The following is a 21,592-nucleotide window of genomic DNA, read 5'->3' as shown; positions in this document are numbered from 1 at the left end:
TAAGGAAGAGCAGATCCCCTTGTTGGGTGTTCCAGAGCTCACTATGTGTAGGTGATGCCCAGCACCAGCTTTCTGTCCTGGCACCTCAGGTGTGGGAGCAGGAGCTAGACGCTCTGTTCAGTGTGGGGCTCTGAGAGAGCTCCCAGAGAGGCAGTACACATTACCTTTAGCCTGAGAATAATGCTGGTAATGCACCAAGTAGCACTTACCCTGATCAAGGATTTTTCAGTCTCCTGCTCTGCCAGTGAGGAGGGACACCTGACGCAGACCACGCAAAGGGGTATTCCACACCACAGAGCATCATGCTTGGGATAGAAACTGGGGGAAGTTGTCTGGGAGGCACGGACTGCTGCTGAGCATCAGTCAGCAGGTGGTGAGCAACTGTGCTGTGCATTATGTGGGTTTTCCGAGTTTCCATTTCTGGTTTTGTTTTTTTTTTGTGTGCGTGTTTTCCAATTGTTGTTGCTGTTGTTTGTTGTTGTTGTCGCCCATTATTATCATCAACATTGTTATTGTTGATATAATTTCTGTTATCATTACACTTTAATTTCAATTATTAAACTGTTCTTATCTCAGCCTGTGGGTTTCACATTCTTCCAGTTCTTGTCCCCATCCTACTAGGGTTGGGGAAGGGGTAGCAGTGAGTGCGGTGGTTAGCTGCTAGCTGGGGTTAAACCACAACAGAAGGAGATCTTTACCAAGGAGATCTTCCTGCACTTGGAAAGGGTTGTGGCCTGGGACATTCAAACCTTTAAGGGGGGACAGAGAGAAGCCTATAATACTGGAAGAGGACAGGGAGGCTGGAGCTCTCGAGGACACTGCTCATCCCCTGCCAGAGTTGTGCAGGCAAAGGTCTTCCCTTCTCCATTGGGCACCACTTGTGGCCCATAGAGATTGGATTCAAGTGGCAGCTTTCCAGTCTCCATCCAGAGTCCCAGCATATGGGGCACTCTGCCTGTGGCTGCCCCAATGGCAAAGCACCCCATGGCTCCCCTCCATGGCCACCCTGATTCCTCTCCCTCAGCAGTGCAGCCCCTGATAGGGTTTGTGTCCATGGTGTCCCCATTGTCCTCCTTGCCCACCTGATCTCTGCAGACAGGCCCAGGATGAGCTCAGAACTGTTTCCGTGCAGCGTGTTGGAAAGAGCACAGCAGGTTCTTAACATCTTTATTAGCTGCTTGGTTGTTGTTTTCCAACACAGTAAATCCTCTCTACAGCAACAAGTTAGTTAATCTGGTTTACATACTGCTGTCTTGCGAGTGCTGCGGCCCTGATGACAAGCCCAGGTTGCACTGAGGAAAATGCATTAAATTCTGCTGTGACTGGGGAAAATAGGGAAAACCAACAAAAACTGAAAGAACAAACCACCAGAGAAAACCAAACTGACCAACAAAACCAGGGTGAGGAACTGAAGGCAAGCACAGCCAGACCACCTCCAGGGGAACCACACGGCACTGCTGAGACAAGAATGCAAGGGTGGACGAACCCAGGAAGGTCAAGGACTGCACCAACCCTTATATGTATCATGTATATAGGTATCTTTATATATATCATCTGGAAGGACATGCTGAGAAGACGAGGTCACAGCAGTATCTACAGTAAAAAGGAGCTACGCAGCTTTCAGAGTGACACTGAGAAGGAAGCACACGGCAGAACCAAGTGGGGGATAGATGGGGACACTGGTGTTTTGGGGTGGCCATTCGATAGGGGGGGATCAGGTCATGGGTCTTACAGCCAAAAGCTCTCATATGTGTGCTGGGAGCCCCATGCCCTTTGCTGCAGAGTGGGGATGGGGCCTGAGGGCACATAACTTTGGGGGCTGGTTCTGCTCACCTCAATGGTGGCACCCAGTGAGTCCCCAGGAATCACCACGAAGGCTTGAGCACCCATTTGCCACTGCCCCTGGTGAGGGAGGACCCAGGCTCTGCGCAGGGCAGGGATGGCAACAGAGGCCGGGTAGGTTATGCTGTCACACAGCTCTCCATGCCCAGCACAGACTGGATCCACTGGAGCCAGTGGCTGGATGGGCCCCACAAGCTCGGAGAGAGCCAAGCCCTTGTGAGACGCCCTGCTCAGTGCACAGGCAAGATACTGGAGGGGTGTGGGAGTCAGGGGTGGCCATGATGGGTCTGGCCAGCTCTGTGGGCAAAGCCAGCCACTGACAGGCTCCCCACATCCATGGTCACACTGCCAGCATCCTGCAGTGATGCACCCTGCGGGGCGGAGAGTGCTGATGGGTCCCAGCATTGCAGAGGGGGTGGGAGTGTCTCATCTTATTGCTCATGGCTCCATGGCAGTGACACACACAGGCTGTGGTGAAACTGGAGGGGGATTTGCCATGTCGCATCCCAAACACGGTGGCCTCTGACTAAGAGCTGTTAGTGGAAGTGCCAGTGTGGCAGGGACTGAGCTAGACAGAGCACAGAGCTCCCCTTTATCCCCAACCCCAGGGTGGTGGTGGTGGCAGGTGGTGATTGTCCTTCTTGCAACAAGGAACCAAGAAAGTGCCACCACAGGCAAGAGCATAGGCAGAGGCAGGGGGACCTCCCCCCATGCCACCCTCCTGCCTCTGGAGGAGGTGGGAGGCTTCTGGAGCAGGGCTGAGCCCACTGCTCCAAGGCAACCCTCAGGGTACATGACCAGGGCACAGGGACAGTTTGGGGTGTGATTTCTCACAATGCTGGGCCAGCTCCAGGGCAGTAGGTCCTGGGTGTGCTGGGGATCCTGTTGCCAGCTCTCCTCAGGGAGGACTGGTGGGGAAAATGGGAGCTGCATTCCTGGGAAGGGCCCAGTGGCCTCCCCCAGTGAGCACCACTCTCTGCCCCACCTTCCTTCTGGCTTGGCCAGATACCAGTTGATACTGGGGCCATAACCTACCTCCTGTGTCCTGTCCATGTCCTGCTGTCCCATCACATCCCGCCATCCTATCCAAACCTTACCACATGGCCCCTGTTCCCCCATCCTGTTCCCGCCACCATCCACCCTCCCAAGCCAGGGCCAGGCCATGCTGGGGAGGGTGAGGACCAGTGCAGAACCATGGTGACTGCTGGACAGGGGCAGGAGCTGGTGGCCAGGATGCAAAACCCCCTCTCATTTTCTGGTACCAGACAAGGGGATGAGGCCAATGGCCAAGAAGACAAATTGACCCCGAAGGAGCGAGGGCCCTGGTGGAGGATGTTCACAGGGCAGGCAGGTGCTGGTGGGATGCTGATGGATAGGAGATGGCTCTGGAGAAGATGTCGGCAGCAGGTGTGGACCTCAGCACGATACTTCCATGGTGTGGTTGATCTGCCCCATGGCCTCGGTGCTCTCTGAGTGGGTGCAGGCACGCGGACGGGTGCCATCCACTGAGCTGGCGCTGGTGAGGGAGGCCGTGCGGGAGCGCGCCAGCCGGGTCATGCTGGCAGATGGCACTGCACGGGCACACAGACATGAATGGGCTGCTCAGTTCCCTCCGAAACCCAGCAGCATCTGAGCCGACAGCGGCTCACACAGGCAAAGCCACAGGTCCCACTCCCCAGGGCGAATGACACTGGGCACAAGCTTGCACCATGCGGTGTTACAACAACACGAGCAAGCTCCAGGCTGGCAAAAAACAGCAGGGCAGGGACAGGGGTCTCTGGACAGGCTGAACGCTGGGAATGTCTCCTGGGAATGTGACCACTGGGCATGAGGCCAGTCGGGACCCTGGTTGCCATGCTCTGGGTGAGGAGTGAGCTGGATGTGCTTTGGGCTCACCAGAGTGTGCAGGGACAGTGCCAACCCTCCTGCAGCCAGGATGCCCAGTGGGCACAGTGGCTGCCCAGCTGGAGGAGGGCACAGTGGGCACTGCCAAGACTTGCCCACTTGGTGGGGAATGTCTCTGAATCTCATTTCTCAGCCCCCAACCCTGGGTCAGGGGAGCTCATCTTGGGCAAAGCGGAGCAAGACAGAGGGCATCTGGCTGGGAAGGGCCATTCCAGCACCCAGGCTGCTCCCAAAGGTGCCCAGGCAGCTTGAGGGCACAGGCCATGCGGCACCATGCAGCAGCAGGCACTGAGCGGTACCTGAGCTTCCACTCAGCCGCCGATCCTTCAGGTGGGCAACTGGCAGCGGCAGGGTGTGAGAGGGGCAGGGAGGGCAGAGAGATACCATCAGCCAGGAGCCCCCCCAGTCCCACGTGTGCATGCACGTGGACCTGCACGCCTGCACACACACGTGTATACATGGACCTTCAGCTTACGCACACACAAGTATGCACACAGACCTGCATACACAGACGTGCATGAGCACACAGACCTGCACACCCACAGACATACACAGTTCTTCATGGACTTACACACACCTATGTGCACACAGACTTGTGCACATGGACTCTTGTGTGTCTGTATGTGCACACACAGCCCATTCTTGTACATGCTCACACACACGTATGTGTGCATGCATACACAGAGGTGCTGTCCACACACGTATGTACACAGAGCCCTTGTACACACGTCTGTGTGCACACGGAGCCTATACACCCCACATCCCTATGAACACATGGAAAATACACCACAAACACATATGCAGCTCTCCCTCAGGACAGATACACCAGGGTACCAGGCTTCTCTACTACAGCCAGGTCAGCACACACACATGGGCACACACGCATATGTACACGAGGTCACACTCCAGCCCCATGCCCAGCCCGGCACTCACTGTAGCCCATGCCCTGGAGGAAGTACTTGAAGGCCTCAGTCAGCTTGCCAGGCTGTAGGAGAGAGCACAGTTGAGGGACAGCACCAGGGCATGTCTCAGGCCAAGTATACCCAGTCTGGGGACGGGGGCTCACCTGTGTGACCTGGGGCAGCCCACCAGAGTCAGCCATCTGCAGAGAGAAGGTCCTGCTTAGTTTGGGAGAGAGCTTTGTAAACCACCCTGTCCCCTGGTACCCAGGATGGCACTGCTGGGGGCCACCCTGCTCTCCCTGCACCCTCCAGCCCCAAGGCCAGGATGGACCTGGAATGGGAAGATGGAGACACCTTGCAACCCTGGGGAATGGGTACTTGATGGGCAGCAGGGACCTCCTGGCTGCCCCTGCCACAGGCCTACCTTCAGGAAGGTGGTGTTGGTGGGGTCCAGCTTGGAGTTACACTCCACCTGCGAGCAAGAGGGGTGGTATCAGCACCCTGGGGGTGCCCTGAGCCGCACTGAAGTTGCCTGTGGGTAGTGCCACTGGCACATGGCACTGCAGTGGAACATCCCAGTGCAGGTAGGTGGCCACAGGGAGGCAAGTCCTGAGCCCGCAGTCGTGGAACAGAGGGGACCTTCCTCCTGGCAGGCATCCTGGGTGTCACATGTGTGCGAGCACAGAGGTACACATGCTGAGGGGGTTGTGCATGCAGTTACACATACATACAAACGTGGTCACCTGCACAGTACCTGAGGCTGACTGTGCAAGCGTGGACAGCCACATGGGTGTGTGCAAGCACATGCCTGTGCCAGCAACTCTTTAAGTGACTGTGGCCAAGGGGGGAGGGTGACTGTGTGCCAACACGTCCGAGTGTGCACACTGTGAGTGCATCTGGGCATCTGAGGAAGGGGAGGTTTCCAGCTGTGTCACCGGGCACATGCACGCATGAGCAGGTGGGTTTGCACATGAGCATGGTCCTGCACACAGCAGCACACGTGTGTCCGAGCAGGCAGCACATGTGTGTGCACCCATGTAGTGATGGGCACTACCACCCTGCAGGCACTTTCCCATCACTCACCACCCCTTCTTCAGCAGGTGCGTTGTCTCCGACCACCAGCATGACAGGGCAGCTGGAAGTGAGAGGAGGAAAAGGCATGGTCAGGGCTTAGCCTGAGAGGACTCCACTGCCCTGGGACCCCCCCTGCCATGCTAGTGCAACTCCTACCGCAGCGTCTTGGCATTGGGCACAGTCCCAGGCCGGTTGATATCCAGATCCCTGCGGCTGATGGAGGAGAAAGAGGGCAAGTGTGAGCCCATGGGCCAGTGCTGCCACTGATGCCATAGCACAAGAGCTGCGGCACTGCCAGCTCTGGGAAGCAGCACCCAGCCCCACTGCCCTGGCATGCTGTGAATGGAGAGCCCCACATCCATCTCCACCATGACCTGAGAAGGATGCAGCACCCAGTGCAGTAAAATGGCTCCCAACCCCTGCACAATGGGACAGCACCTCTGCCCCCTTCCCCTTCTGCACTCAATGCAGGAGGAGGCCTGAGGGCATGCACCCACGGCTGTTGGGCTCTGGGACATGGCAAGGGTCTGGCACAGGTACCATCATTCCCGCATCCCTGGCCAGCACCAGTAGCCAGCTCTGCACCCATCAGGGCCAGGGCTCCCACCAGCACTGCAGCCTCCCACCCTGATGCAGATGGGGGCAGCCCAGGGCACTCACCTGTTATACATGTTAAGGAAGAGCTGGAGGTTGAACTGGTTCACCACGCTGCCAATCTGCTGCCGGTAGCTCTGCACCAGCTCCGTGTTGTTCATCAGCTCTTCCTGTGCCAGCAGGGATAGGGATCAGGGCAGGGATGGAGTTAGGGCAGGCATGGGGATCAGGGCAGGGACAGAGATCAGGGCAGACACTGCCTGGTGCTGCACAGACACCCTTGCTCTCCCCAGCCTGCCCATGCCATGCTAGACAGAGTGGTAGGGAGGGAGGATGCTGGGCCATGCAGCTGGCATGCTGGAGCTGCAGGCAGGATCCGGGCATGAGTTGCACACTTGTCAAGGCTAAGCCTCAGATCAGGCAGGAAGGATACAGGCAGGGCTTGACTAACCCCATCCTTGTGGATATGGGGCAGGTCCAGTGGCACATGGCAGGGCATAGCCCACAGGGATACAGGGTGAGGGGCTGGTGACGGGATGCATCAGGATGCATCATGATCCCTTACCTGGCTGAAGAGGTGTGACAGAACAGTGTCTGGCAGTGTGCTGGTGAGGCCAGAGAGCTGTGGAGGGAGCACAGGGAGTTACAGCACCACTTGGCTGGCTCCTGCCCCAGGGAGCAGGGTCGGGGCTCTGCCCACCTTGGCAGCTGCCCAGTCAATCCAGCCTTTGCCATTGGGATCGATGTTCATGAGGACCAGTCCTTCAACCAGGTCAGGGAAGATGAGCTGCAGTGACCAAGAGGGGCAGCACTCAGCAGGGAGGGGAGATGTGTCCAAGGCAGCCCTCACCAGTGCCACTGCCCACTGCACTGGGGGCAGTGGAGACCTGTGGCAAGACCCAGCCACGATGGCCATGGTACTGCTGTTGTGGCCCCCCATTTCTCCAGGAACAGCCTGCCCAAGGGTGTCAGCTCTTCCCCATGCCCTGGGCTGACAGCTGCCATGGGCAACACAGGGCCAGCCCAGCTCAGCCTCAGCTCACCGCAAACTTGGCCAGCACGTAGGCTCCTGCCCCAACACCGATCCCAATCACGTACTTGAACCTGGAAAGTGGAGAGGTGCATATGAGGGGCCAGTAGGCTCCAGCACAGGTTCCCTGGGGCACCCCTCCACCCGCAGCACAAGGACACACGCAGGATGCCAGCTTACTGAGACACCTCTGAAGCCTCAAACCACTGCCCACTGCCCCTCTCCCTTCCCAGCAACCCCAGCCAGCAGTGTGGAGGGGAGGTGACTTACCCAAAGTGCTGCACCACGCTGGGGAGCATGGCAGCCAGCTGGTCCATGGATGGGTACTGGTACCTGCAGCACAGGAGGGCATAGTATGATGTTACAGGATGCAGAACGGGAAGGCTGGGACAGGGCTGCCTGGAGTAGGCAAGGAACTGTCATCCACCCACAAACCACCGTGTTTGGCTGCCCTGAGCTTTGACATGGTTCAGAGACCTGCAAGCAGGGCACGACTGCTCAGGCACCAGCAGCCTGGGGGCAGGAGGGTGACATCCACGGGGGCAGGGGGGTGACAAGAGGGCAGAGCAAGCCCCTGAAGCTGGCACCTACCCCTGAGGGAACTGTGAGGCTCCTGTCTGTTGGCCTGGCGCGTCCACGTGGCACACCACAAAGTGCTTTGTGATCTCCTGCATGTCCTCATAGTTGAAGAAGGTGTTGAAGCAAAGCTTGTCTGTCAAAGGGCAGCAGGGATCAGACACTAGACTCTCTGGCATGAGGGCCAGAGAGCATGGAGATATGTTACCTACCCTCCCATTATCCTTCAACCAGGTGACATGTCACCAAAGCCCTCCCATCCCTTTCCTGCCAGGGTCTTCATCCCCACAGCCACTGCTGGCCAGGCCTGTATCCTTACTGGTGCTGGGAGGCATCATGATGGATGGACACAGCCAGGAGAATGAGGAGTTTGGGATGAGCCTTGTCAGCTTGGAGGGATGTGACTGGGGGCTGCAAAGCCACGAGCTGCAAAACCCTGGGCAGCAGGATCAGCAGCCTGGGGTGTTGTCAGCCCTATCCAAAATCCTCAGCAGGGCCTCAAGCAAACGTGGGATTTGAGAAATGGATGCAAATCTCCCTGCTCGGAAACAGTCAAAGAAACTGGTGTTGCTGTGGACAGGCCACCACTGTTGCAGTGGGATACAGCCATTGCCAGGGCTTGGAGGGGTTCTGCCCCATGGCACTGGTGCCAGGACACCCCTCTTAAAAGGTCAGGGCGAGGCACGTTGTAAGAGCCATTGCAGCCAACATGAGGCATCCCTGGAAGTGAGAGTGCTCATTTCCACCCATGGTGACTCAGCCTCAGCTCCGTGGAGCTGGAGATGCTCCTCCCCACACAGAGCACTGGGCATCCCAGCTCAGCTCAGGGACACAGCCCATGGTCTGGGCTGCAGATCCAACCACAGAATCAACCAGGTTGGAAAAGACCTTTAAGATCACCATGTCAAAGTGTTCCCCAGCACTGCCAAGATCACTATGCCCAGCTGCTCCCCAGCACTTAGTGACGTGGTTCAGCATGACTGAACCATGTCACCGAGGGCCTCGTCTATGCGGTTTGTGAACACTTCCAGGGACGGTGACTCCACCACTGCCCTGGGCAGCCTGTTCCAATGCCTGAGCGCTCTTTTGTGGAGAAACTGTTCCTATCATCCACTCAAAACCAGATAACACAGAATTCCCACATCCAGAGCCCCAGCTCAGGTTCCTCCTTTCCTACTATTCCCATATCCATCAGCCCTCACAACATCCCCCAGGTCCATGCTTTGGATTCCAACAGGCATGTGGACCCATCCAGCATCCCCTGTGTCCCATCCCTCCTGGTGTGGCCAGCAGTAGGGTGGTCAAACACTCCTGGCCTGGGCTTTGAGTTGTGCTGAGCATCTGGTGCTTTCAGATATCTGGGGATGCACAATGCAGCCTGGGAATCCTTCATGGGAGGAGGCAAAGGAGCTGAGCTGGGGTATGGCTGATGTACTGCACCCAATGCAGCCCCAGGCTTGCTCCCCCTTGCCCCTGCACCCCATGGCCCAAGGACTCACGGTTGAGGCCCACGTCGTGGTATGTCAGGATGGCCGGGCGATTCCCCTTGGGAGAGCCCCGGATGACCACATGCAGCAGCCCATAGGGGGTCTCAATGTCATGCTCCTGGGGGAAGAGAAGAGACGGGGTGGTGCCTGTCTTGCCCCAAGACACCCTCACCAGTGCTTCCCTGGGCAGCTTGGTCCCATGGAAGCACATGGGAAAGACGAGAAGCCAACCTGAGAAGAAGCCCAGCTTTGGGTATCCCTGCGGTAGCAGAAGGTAGGTAAATCACAGGGAAGGAAAGGGAGGACTTGGGATAAGATAATGGGATTTAGGAAAATGGTGCATCATGGGATGGGATCATAGGATAGGATGAAGTGATAGAAGTTTGGGATGGAATGGGGTGGATGGGATGATCCAAGGCAGAGATGAGGATCATGGAACAGGACAGGTAGACCACAGCATGGGACAGGAGATCTTCAAGGGCCTGAGACTGAGGGAGTTTGGCAACAGGGTGGAAATGGCAGCATGGCTCAGTTGGCCTGGATTCGTTGTGCCTGGGACAAACAGGCAGAGGTTGGACCCCAAACATTGCCCTGGGAAGCACAGCCACCCGACCCCGAAATCACAGCTAAAGTTAACTTAAAACCTCTCTGGTGTGTCATGGCTGTGCCCCCATAGAGAGATCAGGGCTGCCCTGTGCCTCAGTTTCCCTGGCTAGGAGGCCTCACAGCCATTGTCCCCAGCCAGCAAGGGAAACTGAGGCTGCGAACCCAAATGCTGCCTGGGGACAAGGGACCAGGGTCCCCTCCGGATGCTCATCCCTGCCAGCCAGTGACCTTGAAGCTAGGATCTGGTGGGTGCAGGAACATCATGGGCTGGGCAGGGGGTGTGGGCACAGTTCTCACTGCAGGAACTGGCAGCCCCATGGATGGGCTGGCAGGAGGGGAGCAAGTACATGGATTCTCCCGTGGGTTATGTGCTGCCAAGGACTCTGAAGGACACAGGCCTGAGGTGGGAGGAACTCCTGAGGACACGGTGTCCTCACTGCAGTGCCTCCCCTCGCTGAGATCCGCTGTCCTCGAGGGGATGCAGTGCCTGAAGGCAGCACCAGTGCTCTGAGGAGGCAACACTCCACTCCCCAAGGGCACCCCGACCTCAGCCCTCATCTACAGCGGCCCCTCCACTTCCCAGGGCTGTATCAGGCAGCAGGCAATGAACAAAGACATCCCCCTGCACAAATGGATGGGGAAACTGAGGCAGAGGAAGGGCCTGCCCAAGGTCACAGAGCAGGAGACGTCCACGTAGTCTGATCCTGGGCACAGGGCTGCCTCTTTGCCATCATCATGCTCATGGTGCCTGTCACAGCCCCAATAGCTCAGGCTGCATTCCCACCCCAAAATCACATGCCCAAGGTGTGGCTCCTTCCCCAGCACCTCACGTTCCCCTGCCCCAAGCCAGGCACATCCCTGCTCATGGTGCAGTGTCTGCAGCATTCCGGGGTACCACAGCCCTGCCCTTTCCTGCAAGGATGCTCACTGGGGCCGGAGGGAGGGGAGGGAAGGACAAGGATGCAGGGGATGCAGGCAGCAAGGAGCGGAGGGCACTGCCAACCCATGGCCCTAGCAAAAGTGGGGTGAGGTGGAGGGGGGTGTCACAGCACCCATAGGTACCTCGGGCACCCAGCCCTGTCCAGGTCACCCACTTACTACTGCAGTGCTCAGCCTCCTCTGCACCAGCCTGCTGCCATCACTGCAGAGACCAGAAAGCATCCAGGAGGTTGCTACAAAAAAGCAGGAGACCCTCTCCCTCTGCAGATCTGGGGTGGAGAAGGGGCAACGTGCCATCCATCACCCCATCAGCAGCCTCTGCAGCCACACTCAAACCAGGTTGCAGCATCTTGGCTGGGCTTGGGAGGACATGCTCAAGGACACTGCGTCCCTGAAGCCTGTGGCACATCAGAGATGCTGCAGGGGGCCTGTGAGAAGGAAAAGCTCCCCAGCACCAGGTCCCCACTCACCAACCCCTGCCTGCCCCACGTCAAGCGCTGCTGGGAGCAAAGGTTCAGCCTCAGCAAGGAGGGGAGGCACCTGAGGCAAAACTCAGTGAAGGGAGGGCAGCGAGCACGGAGCGGTGGTACCTACCCCATCCCAGCACTCAGGCATGGTGAGGAACCGGGAGGACGAGGATGCTCAGGCAGGATGGACCAAGAGCAGTTCCCGGTGCAGAGCACAGCAGTGCAGTGGGCTGGGTGAAGCAGAGCTCTGCACTGGCTCAGCCCCTCGCCTGGCTTTATAGTGGAGCCCCAGCCCTGCGCTAAGCCCTGCCTCTGCCTCCCTTCCCCCTCGACGCAGGCTGGGCTCCATCGCAGGAGTGCTGTGATGGAGCCAGCATTCAGCCATTGGCTGCCAGTGGAATTATTCATGCTCCAATTGGCCCCAAATATCGTTGTTTATGAAAGAAAAACTGCCTGGCACCATGCAGAACCTGCTCCATCTTCCCTCCTTGGGCACAGTGGGACAGGCCAGGGTGCCTGGGCACTCAGCACACGTGTGTGGTTCCAGCCACATGCAAACATGCAGAATCATGCTGGATCTGCAGCCTGCAATAGCATACACGCATCAGGAATCACCCCCAAACACACTCACAGACATGGGCACTTGCTAAACACACAGGAGAACATCACATCAGGCATGTGCTGCAGATGCATGTGATCACACGCATGCATACACAGGATCAGGCACCAACACAAGACACACTGTGTCATGTTCCCCTCTCATTTCTGTGTATGGAAACTTCAGGAGAATAAAGAGAATGAGCCATGCTGGAGCACACACAACCCCACAAAATGCTTATGCATACCCACACATGGGGGCTGGCCCCTGTGTGTCTGTGTTGGTCCATGTTCCTGTACATGTATGTGCATGGTCATATGCACATAAGGAGCACACCCACTGCATCCTTCTCCTTTGTGTTTCCCACATGTGCCATGTCTATCACTCATGCTCATGGATGCACAATGATCTGCACAGACGAAGAACTTTGTGCACATGTGCATGGAGGGGCACACACATGTGCCCAGAAATGTGTGTCACCTTACTCAGCAGCACAGCCATCCTGCCAGCTGCGGGACACTGGCAAGCAGGGGATGCGCAGGATTTAGTCCCAGTCTGGCCATCACCAGTGGCAGGTAAATGAAGCAGGAGGAAAGACAGCCCAGAAGCTCTGAGGGATCAGATCCTGTCCTACACGTGCTGCGTATGCACATGCACACGTGTGTATTCCTGTGTGCACATGCACAAGGCAGATGTTTTCTGCCCTGATTCCAATGAGGGCTCCTTGCAGCTCACACCCACGGGTGGCCTCATACCCCATGATGGGCAGCCTCTGGGTGCCATCCCCTTTATCCTGCCTGCTCCTGCCCAGTCCAGCTCAGCACAGCCACCTCCAGAGCCACTCCAGCATGAAGCTGGGCAACCATGGATGGAGAAAGAGTGCTGTGGTCCCTCAAACGGGCTGAAGAGCCACAAGCAGTGCTGGACCACAAGAGCATTCAGTGGGGACCCTCCAGCCTCCCTGCCCACCCCAGGGATGCGCCATGCTGGAGCATGTCACCACGTCTGCATCATGGATCATGGCCCACCCTGGCCATAGCTCACTTCCACCATGGCCTGCACACCCCACAGCCATGGATCCAACTGCCAGCGCCAGCACACGTACGGGCCTCCCCCCATGGCAAAGCCCCATGAGCTCAGCTTCACCCAGCAGGCTTGTTCTCATAGAGTCTCTGATGTCTAATAACAGGGCTGAGACCCTTTTCCTTAGGGAGAGCCCTTTCCCTGACCAGGGCAAATGATCACCCAGAGCATGTGGGGAGCCACTGAATGTGGTGTCCTGCAAACAAGTCAGGGGGTCTGGATGTTGGAGAAAGGATGGACAGACGGGCAGAAGGACAGCATCCACCTTGCCTTCCCCAAAGAAGCTTTCCTCTGCACTGCTTTGTCCTGCAGGTTGCTCAGAGGCAAGCCCAGGCTCCATCTCTGTTAATGAAGGACCATGTGAGGGGTAAGCCCAGCTTCCAGGGAGTCCTGGCACGGGTACAAAGCTGTTCATGGGTCCAGGTGGAATTTCTGCTGCCTGTGGAGTTAAAGAGCACAAGCAGCCACAGCCTTCAGGGAAAAGCTAGAGCTGCAGAGAGGCATGAGCAGGCAAGAAAAGACAGATGGTGGCAAAATACAGGGAGAAGGGGTGGAAAAGCTGAGGCGAAGCAAGACATGAATGCAGGGACATAGGAGGGCTGAGCAAGGCTGACTCCACTTGAATGGCACTGAATGGCATTGCCACCCCACTGGCTACGAGCCCATCCGCTGGCGGGTGGCCCAGACCTTCAGCATGGACAGGGCCACCAGGTCACAGGGCAGGGGCTCCTGCCCCCTGCATTCCAACAGCTTGGCTTGTTCCAGCACCCCCAAGGGCTTTACTATGGCTGGTGTGGGAATGGGGGACCCCTGCTCCCCATCACTGCCCCCACAGGCCAGAGCATCTTGGGAAGGGAGCAGTAATGGCTCTGGTGAGGAGCAGAGGGATGGCCAAGAGTTCAGCTGGGGCTGGATTAAATACCCCAAGGAGGTGAGGGAAAAGTGCCGGGGTGGGGTGTAAGGGGATGTTGCCCCTGCACAGCCTGGGGAGCTCATCCCATCCCACCATGAGGCTCTTGGAGGGGAATCAGGAGGGCTCACGGCCTGGCTGGCTCAGGAATGCTGCTTTGATCCTTGCCTGGGTCGTTCTCTAGGTACCAAGGTGCATGGCTGGGGCATTTACTGTCTGGTCCCACTACAGTGGGCACCAGCAGGGACATGGGTCAGCATCACTGTGGGCCACTCCCTGAAACACTGGCATGCAAAGGTTGTCCTGGGGAAGTTGTTGCTCTTTAACATTCCCTCCATACCAACCAAGCCCTGCCCTGGCACAGGCAAGTGAGGGCCATACTGGTGCTCATGCTGTGTTCCTCATCTCTTCACCCTCAAGTCACGACACCAGGAGGGTTCATTTCTCCTCCAGCTGTCAACAAGAACCCTGAGCAGGCAGAGCAAGGAGCAGCCCAGACCCACACAGCTTGTCACTCCCAGCCCCAGCACCTCCCCAGCTCTAGGGCTGCTGGAAACACTGGAATTTCTTTTCTGCCAATGCCACCTTTTAATAATTCTGTGGCCTCCAAGAGAGACACCCAAAATCTCCCACTCTGCATTCCATCCTGATGGAATTCCTTGGTCCCCACTCACATGGATGATGGAGACCCAGCAGGCCAGCCCCAAAAGCCTGGGCACCACTTTGAGTCTGCCAAAAGAAGGACCTGGGCTTCCCTGCTCCTCTCCCAGGATGAATGAAATCCTGATTCATTTCACCCTTGCAAGTGTTGGTGTTTCAGTGCCAGACCTGGCTCAGACAGCACCATTCAAGCCCATCCTTCCGGTGGTCCCAGCCACTGGCAAAGCAGTAACATAGAACCTGAAGCCAGTCACTGGTGTCCCTTGGGAAGGGGGCATGTTTTGGGAGAGGGACAGGCAGCAAGCTGGGGTGTGGCGGTCTCACTGCCCTCCCTCCCCATCTACCGGCACCCTGGTCTGTGGGGGAAGCCCAGTGCAGGATGAGCTTGGGTGTGATGGTAAATCCTACCAAAGCGGGAGCCCACAAAAGCTGAGCCCCAGAGGCCCCGAGGCCATGTCAAGGGGCTCCTACAGAGAGGTGAAATGAAAAGTACAAGGTGAGCAGGTTCCAGCCAGGGAGTGGAGGGCCCTGCTCTCCAAAAGAGGGGGCAATGCCAAAGCCTCCAAAAAAGAAAGGCTTTCAAACATCCTTATGTAAGACAGAGGCTGGCATTGCCTGGGAAACCATTGCTATGGCAATGGTGAAGGGGCTGGAAAAGCAGCTCAGCCCTCCTGAGAAGAAATCGACTCTTTTAAAGAGATTTTGTCCCCGGCCCTTCGCCAAGTGCCCGCAGCCGCATTCAGTGCCAGCACAGAGACGCCTGGCACCATCCCCTCCTGCTGGCGTATGCAATAGATGTGCAGCCCCATGTACAGACACTGCCCAGGAACTGTGTCCTCAGGGGAAAGGGGGACAGCAGCACCCCTGGATCTGTTCAGCACCCTGCAGCCTTCCCCAGCCTCAGGCTGCTGTCCGCCAAAGGACCCAAGGTGGACACACCCCCTGTTGCTGGTCCTACCTTCCAGTCCGTGTCCTCTGTGGAGAGGAAGACATCTGAGTTGTCCTGGGGAGAGAAGGAGCCATTAGGGACAGAGACATCCTCCCTCCTTCCATCCAACTCATGAAGACCCCTAGCTAAATGAGCGCTCGCTCCCAGGGCAGCGCTGGCTTGCAGGGGGACACGATGCGCACGCACATGCACACACACATGCACATCTACAATACCACACACACATGTTACCAGCCAGTGTGCGCGCACACTGTGTGTATTAGCATGTATGTGCAACATCTGCATGCACATACGATCTCTAGCGGTGTGCACTTGCAGTCCAGAACCCTGCCGTATGCTGGGCTGCATGCCCAGAGCATGAGCACCAGCTCGAGGGAGGGGATTCTCCCTCTCTGCTCCTCTCTGGGAAGACCCCGCTTGGAGTACTGTGTGCAGTTCTGGTGTTCTCGGTATAAGGAGCATGTGAAGCTGTTGGAGCAAGTCCAGAGGAGGGCCACAGGGATGATCAGGGGACTGGAGCACCTCCCGTATGAGGGCAGGCTGAGAAAGTTGAGGCTGTTCAGCCTGGAGAAGGGAAGCTGCGTGGAGACCTCATAGCAGCCTTCCAGTATCTGAAAGGGGCCTACAAGGATGCTGGAGAGGGACTCTTCATCAGGGACTGCAGTGACAGGACAAGGGGTGATGGGTTTAAACTGAAACAGGGAAGATTAAGGTTAGATATCAGGAAGAAGTTCTTTATTGTGAGGGTGGTGAGGCCCTGGCACAGGTTGCCCAGAGAAGCTGTGGCTGCCCCATCCCTGGCAGTGTTCAAGGCCAGCTTGGATGGGGCTTGGAGCAACCTGGTCTAGTGGAAGGTGTCCCTGCCTGTGGCAGGAGTTGGAACTGGATGAGCTTTAAGGTCCCTTCCAATCCAAACCAGGCTAGGATTCTATGGTTCTGTGATCACACCAATCCAGAACCTGTGCTCACCCACACACCTGCAATATCAGCACACATCTGCACACATGTACACTGAATGCCACACAGGCACCCCATACCAGCATGCACACACCTCCCCAAGCTCTCACTTCAGCATCTGTACCAGACTCACCAGCTCGGCATCCTGGCTCCTCAGCAGTGGCTTCTCCTCAGTAAAGCGCAGCTCATGCAGCCCTGCCATGGTCATCTCCTGCAGCAGCAGCCCTGCAGTGGAGGTGTCAGGGCAGGTTCTGCTTCCACCCCCTTCACTCCATCCCCTGTAGCCCCCCAGGTCTCCTTGCTCATAGGTACAGAATCCAAATCAGCTTCACTCCAAACATCTACCACAGGGACTTGGTGATGCAGCTTGTCCATAGGCTGCAGCGAGCCATTCTGCTGGGAGCTGGGAGCAGGCACGGGGCAGGCAATCCCCAGAGGTCCAGTTCTTCCAGTTAAGAGCAGACCAATCTCCAGGGCACAGTCCTAGGCAAACTGGGAGATCAACCTGCTCTATCCATGGTGGTCACCCTTTAAGCACTCAATTCATGGCAAGAACATCCCAATTCCCACCCCACCTTCCAGCACCACTTGGAGAGAGAAAATCCAGCGTTTTTGCAGCGTTTAGGCTGCAGTCAGATACTGGTGGGACAGAGGGAGCTCTCCCTGCAGTCAGGGTGAGTGGTGATGTTTCTCAGCTGTGCTGGGAGGCAGAGGGATGCTTCAAGCAGCAGGGGAGCAGAGAGGCAGCCTGAAGTTTGTATTGCAATGATGGAGAAAACCAAATGTGGAACCCTCAAATTCTTCTCCTTTCCTGGGAACCAGGTGCTGGCCAGTGGGCAGGTCATCCCAGAGCTTGCAGGGACAGACTTTACCATGGTGCTGCCTCTCAGCAGATACTGCTGACCAGGGACTTTGTACCCCCAGCACCAACATCTCCAAAACACCCTCAGGTACAAACCCAGCTTAGAAAAGCAGAAGAGGAAGGGGATGCCTGTGCTCCTAGCAGCTGGCTCCGCACAGAAGGTGACAGACAGGCTCCTCTGTATAGGTGGGGTGGGTAACTGGCACATCCTAGTGCAAGGGGGTTGTTTGTGCTCAGGCAGGATCTGGACCTCAGGCATTTGCCTTCACTGCCTCTGTTTCCACCCCTTCCCCAAGGCCAAGCCTTCAGACAGCTGCTGCTCTGAACGGGCCTGCACCAGCCCTACCTCCCCTGCACCGGCTGTCCACCCTCTGCAATGTCCCCAGAGGCACCAGGGATGAAATGGGGCTGTGCTAGCACTGCAGCAGGCACAGACCCTGCTTCATCCACAGCCTTGGCCAAGCCCAGTCCACCTTTACCCACTTTCAAACTTGAGTCATTGAGGTTGAGCTATGTGGAAAGGCCAGGCAATGCCACGAGCATTGCAATGCCACCAGGAATACTGAAGCTGGTCATAAGCTCCCTTCCAAAGCCAGATTTGCTCATCCAGCTGGGTTTTCCATTCAAAACCCAAGCAGGCTGTGCCACCTGGCTGCTCTCTGCACACATGGCACTTTGCTCCTTGGGAGCCACCCAACAGACCACAACTGTCTGGAGGGAGAAACACCACTGCAAAGCCTCCAGGGAGACTCAGGGCACCCAGCACTGGGGGTGTCCACATCACCCCCTGCACCAAGGGCCCCACTGCACAACACCCTAGTGGGAAGAGGTGTCAACAGCCCCATGGAGGGGCACCTGCCTGGGACATGCTGCTCCAGGCTGGACTGCTGCTGGGCAGATGGCTTTATGCAAGGGGACAGCCCTTGCCTGCAGCCCATCAGCATAGCCTGTACGATGCAGCCCTGCAAAGCCACCGACTGACAGCCCCTGATGCCCTGTGACACCATCCTAGGGTTAAAAAATGGGAAGAAAATCAGCCTCACCAGTAGCAGGTCTGGAAGCGAGCAGGAGCGTCCCACTCTGAGTGCGGGAACCCACCCTGTGCCCGCAACCCCCGGCACGGCTGGGAACAGCACTTAGTGTAGGGTGAGTGCCTTTAGTAATTAAAGCCTCCAGCTAATATGGGAGGGAGGGAGGGTGGCCCAGCCATGAGGAAAGGCCCCATGACCTTGCTGATGGCGGGGACAGAGCTGGCTCACAAGGGATGGGGCAGAGCCCTGAACCAACCAGCATCCTCAGCACAGGGTGAAGGGGCCCCCTGACGTGGCACTGAGAGTGGGAGTGGAGCAGGGATCGGTACATCGTGGAGTCCCATGGGTGCAACAGCCTGCAAGCAGGATTTCTGTGGATGCTTTGCTTCCCATGGTGCTCCACAAGTACCCTTGTCCCTGCCCCTGCCAGGGCAGCAGTGGGACTGTGGGCAGCCTTACCAAGCCTGGCTGGGCCACTGTCACCGTGGAGGGCTGGTGGGTAAGCCACAGCTCTGGGTCTCCTGGCCAAAACAGCTTGGTTCTCATCACAATGGGGCAGTGTGGCTGGCAACAAAGCCTTTTCCCTCCAGCTTGCCCCAGTGCTCCTCCACAGCACCCATCCCCAGGGTGCTGCTCCAAGCGTGCCCATCCCTGCTCCCACCCTGCCTTCCCCCTGCGACGCCACCATTTCCTGGGCACAGCTGGGACACGCCTCCTCCCTAACCCCAAATCAGTCCCAAACCCAGTGCTCTGTCTGGGACAAGCACTTTGCCTTGCTGGAGCCGTGGCACTACATATATAGACCTAGATGGGAACAGCCACACTGGCTTACCTTCCCCAGGGATCTGCAGCTTATTGGAGGAGAACCAGCTTATGGCAAGGAAATACACTGTTATTATAATTATTATTATTATCATCATCGTGAGGCTGTGGGAAGGGTTTACCACCAGGCAGCATGCCCGATTGGAGCAGGGGTGCAGGATGAACACCCCCAGCTTGCTCTGCCCCCATGGCAGGGGCACAGGTCTGCACCCCAGCACACACACCCTCCCCCCCCAAACTAGCCCAATGCGGAGGGCGCTGGAGTGGGCAGGACCCAGCCGGGGGGATCCGGTGCCATCGGTGAGGGTCTGAGCACCGCGGGCATGGGGAGCAGCAGCTGGGGCTCTAGGGGAAGCGGGGGCTAAGGGGAACCGCGGCCCCATGCGCGGGGGGTGCAGGCGCCGCACGGATGCTCCAGCAGCCCCATACGCACCCCACAATCCCCCCCCCCCCTCCGCCGTTTGCTTGGTGGGCCCCACGTGCCGGGAGGCTCCCGGCTCCTTGCTCGCACCCCCCCCCACCCCGCACCACCGGACTGGGCTTCCCCCGCTGCATCTCCCGGACCCCAGAAAGCCGCGTTCTCCCAGCACGCCCCGGCCGGGCCGTTACCTGTCAGCAGCTCGATCTTGTGGCGGAGAACCTTCATCCCCGGCGGCGGGACCCGGCGGGCGGGAGCGAGCGAAGCGGGTGCCGGTGCGGGGCGCGCAGGGCGGCGCTCGGGCGAGGCTGGGCACAGAGCCGCCGGGCCGGTTCCTCCCCTCGTCGAGGCCGGAGGATGGGAACGGGGCCGGGAACGGGGAATGCCAGGAGGACAATGGGCCCGGCCCGGGAATGGGGGCATTAAACGGGAGAGGGAGCGCTGGGGCGTTCTAACGGGTGATGGATTGCTGGGGCGGGGGGAGAGGGCTGCAAGAGAGTCGGAGCGCTGGGAAGGACGCAGGCGATGGAACACTTAAGATGAAGCGTGAGGGGTACACGGGAGATGAAGCGATGGGGGGGGACATAGGAGATGTAGCGCTGGGAGGGGTACACAGGGTATGGAGCACTAGGGAGGTTCACGGGAAATAGAGCACTGGGGGGGTAAATGGAAGATGAAGCATTAGGGGGGGACATAAGGAGATGGAGCGCTGGGGGAGTCCCAGCACTGGACCATGATGGCAAATGGGTCCGGGGGGGGGGTCCCTGTGGTCATGGAGTCCCAGGAGCAGGGGACAGTGGAACCCCTGGGGAGACCAAGGTATGGGGCCACGGCCAGAGGGTCTGGGGGTCCCTAAAAGCAGGGGAAGGTGATGATTAGGGGGGATTCTAGGGCAGGAAGGGGCCTGTGCTACTTAGAACTGGGTAATTATGGCTAAGAGGACTAGGGAGTCTGGAGAGTGGGGGCATGTAGGCCAAAGGAGCTGAGAACATCCAGAAACAAGATTAAGGATGACAAGATACCTGAGGGTCCTCTTGGAGCATGGGGGTGAAAGTTCCCCTGAGCATGGGATGGTCATGGTCAAGGGCCTCAGGTGGTGCCAGGATAAGAAGCAACTGTGCGATGAGGGTCTTCACAGCAGGGCCATGGGTGGTGCCAGGGAGTGAGGATGGTGATAGCTGTGGTGTCATAGGTGGTTTACCACTGGGGACTGGAGGCTGTGACTGGAGCAGTCTCGATCCCCCACATATTGATGCTGGGGTGGCAGCTCGTTGCCTGGAGCAGGAGGTTTGTGGGGTGGCTGTTTGGGTGAGGCAAAACCAGTGGCTGTGAACACCACCATGGGGAGGGTTAGAGAGAGCTGGTGCCACAGTGGGGAAGATGCAGGACCTTCATCTAATGCGTGATGTGTGGATGCTGGTAGTTGCCCCCTCTGCCCTGATCCTGAGTTGTCAGAGGCCACCAGCTTTGCAAGGCAGCCAGTCTGAGGAGGTTTGCCCACCACCCTTATAATAGTGCCCAAGTTTCTAAAGGAGCCTGGAGCTCCCAAGGTATGAAGCAAGTCTGTGTCCTGAACTGGTACAGCTTGTCCAGCAACGACAGAGGGCCCCAGCCTGCCCCTAGAGCAAGGGCTGATTCCAGCTTGCCTCCAAGCCAGGCAAGCTCATCCTACCACTGTTCCTTCCCCTGTCCTTCTTTGGTACTGCTTTGATTCATGTTTTCCACATTTGGGGGATACAACAGCCTCCACTCCCACGTTCATAGAATCACAGAATCCCAGCCTGGTTTAGGTTGGAAGGGACCTTAAAGCTCATCCAGTTCCACTCCCCCTGCCATGGGCAAGGACACCTTCCACTAGACAGGTTGCTCAAAGTCCCATC

General features: G+C 57.7%; 1 protein-coding gene across 4 annotated transcripts; it reads right to left on the bottom strand.

Annotated features, from left to right (window-relative positions):
• Positions 1–1,150: 1,150 nt before the first annotated feature.
• NDRG4 (NDRG family member 4) lies at positions 1,151–20,148 on the bottom strand. Of its 4 annotated transcripts, XM_062621133.1 has the most exons (17): positions 19,904–20,148; positions 16,713–16,804; positions 15,632–15,676; positions 9,423–9,528; positions 7,939–8,059; positions 7,618–7,680; positions 7,361–7,421; positions 7,018–7,104; positions 6,883–6,939; positions 6,384–6,487; positions 5,880–5,936; positions 5,733–5,784; positions 5,074–5,121; positions 4,814–4,849; positions 4,681–4,732; positions 4,047–4,085; positions 1,151–3,413 (listed from the first exon to the last, which is right to left on the bottom strand). In XM_062621133.1, the coding sequence occupies exons 1-17, from the start codon at positions 20,133–20,135 to the stop codon at positions 3,259–3,261; spliced, it is 1,407 nt and encodes a 468-aa protein (XP_062477117.1). In that variant the 5' UTR covers positions 20,136–20,148; the 3' UTR covers positions 1,151–3,258. The 4 variants fall into 4 exon arrangements, with proteins under 4 accessions (XP_062477117.1, XP_062477118.1, XP_062477119.1 ...); XM_062621134.1 differs by lacking the exon at positions 4,047–4,085 and having other exon boundaries at positions 19,904–20,139; XM_062621135.1 differs by lacking the exons at positions 15,632–15,676; positions 16,713–16,804; positions 19,904–20,148 and adding an exon at positions 11,550–11,707.
• Positions 20,149–21,592: the final 1,444 nt, after the last annotated feature.

This window comes from Pezoporus occidentalis, unplaced genomic scaffold (genome assembly GCF_034315485.1).
Source record: "Pezoporus occidentalis ecotype Australia unplaced genomic scaffold, CSIRO_AGI_Poc_V1 ctg229, whole genome shotgun sequence".
NCBI classification, from domain to species: domain Eukaryota; kingdom Metazoa; phylum Chordata; class Aves; order Psittaciformes; family Psittacidae; genus Pezoporus; species Pezoporus occidentalis.
Note: the sequence above shows the minus strand (reverse complement) of the source record. Positions and strands in the feature narration are given on the sequence as shown.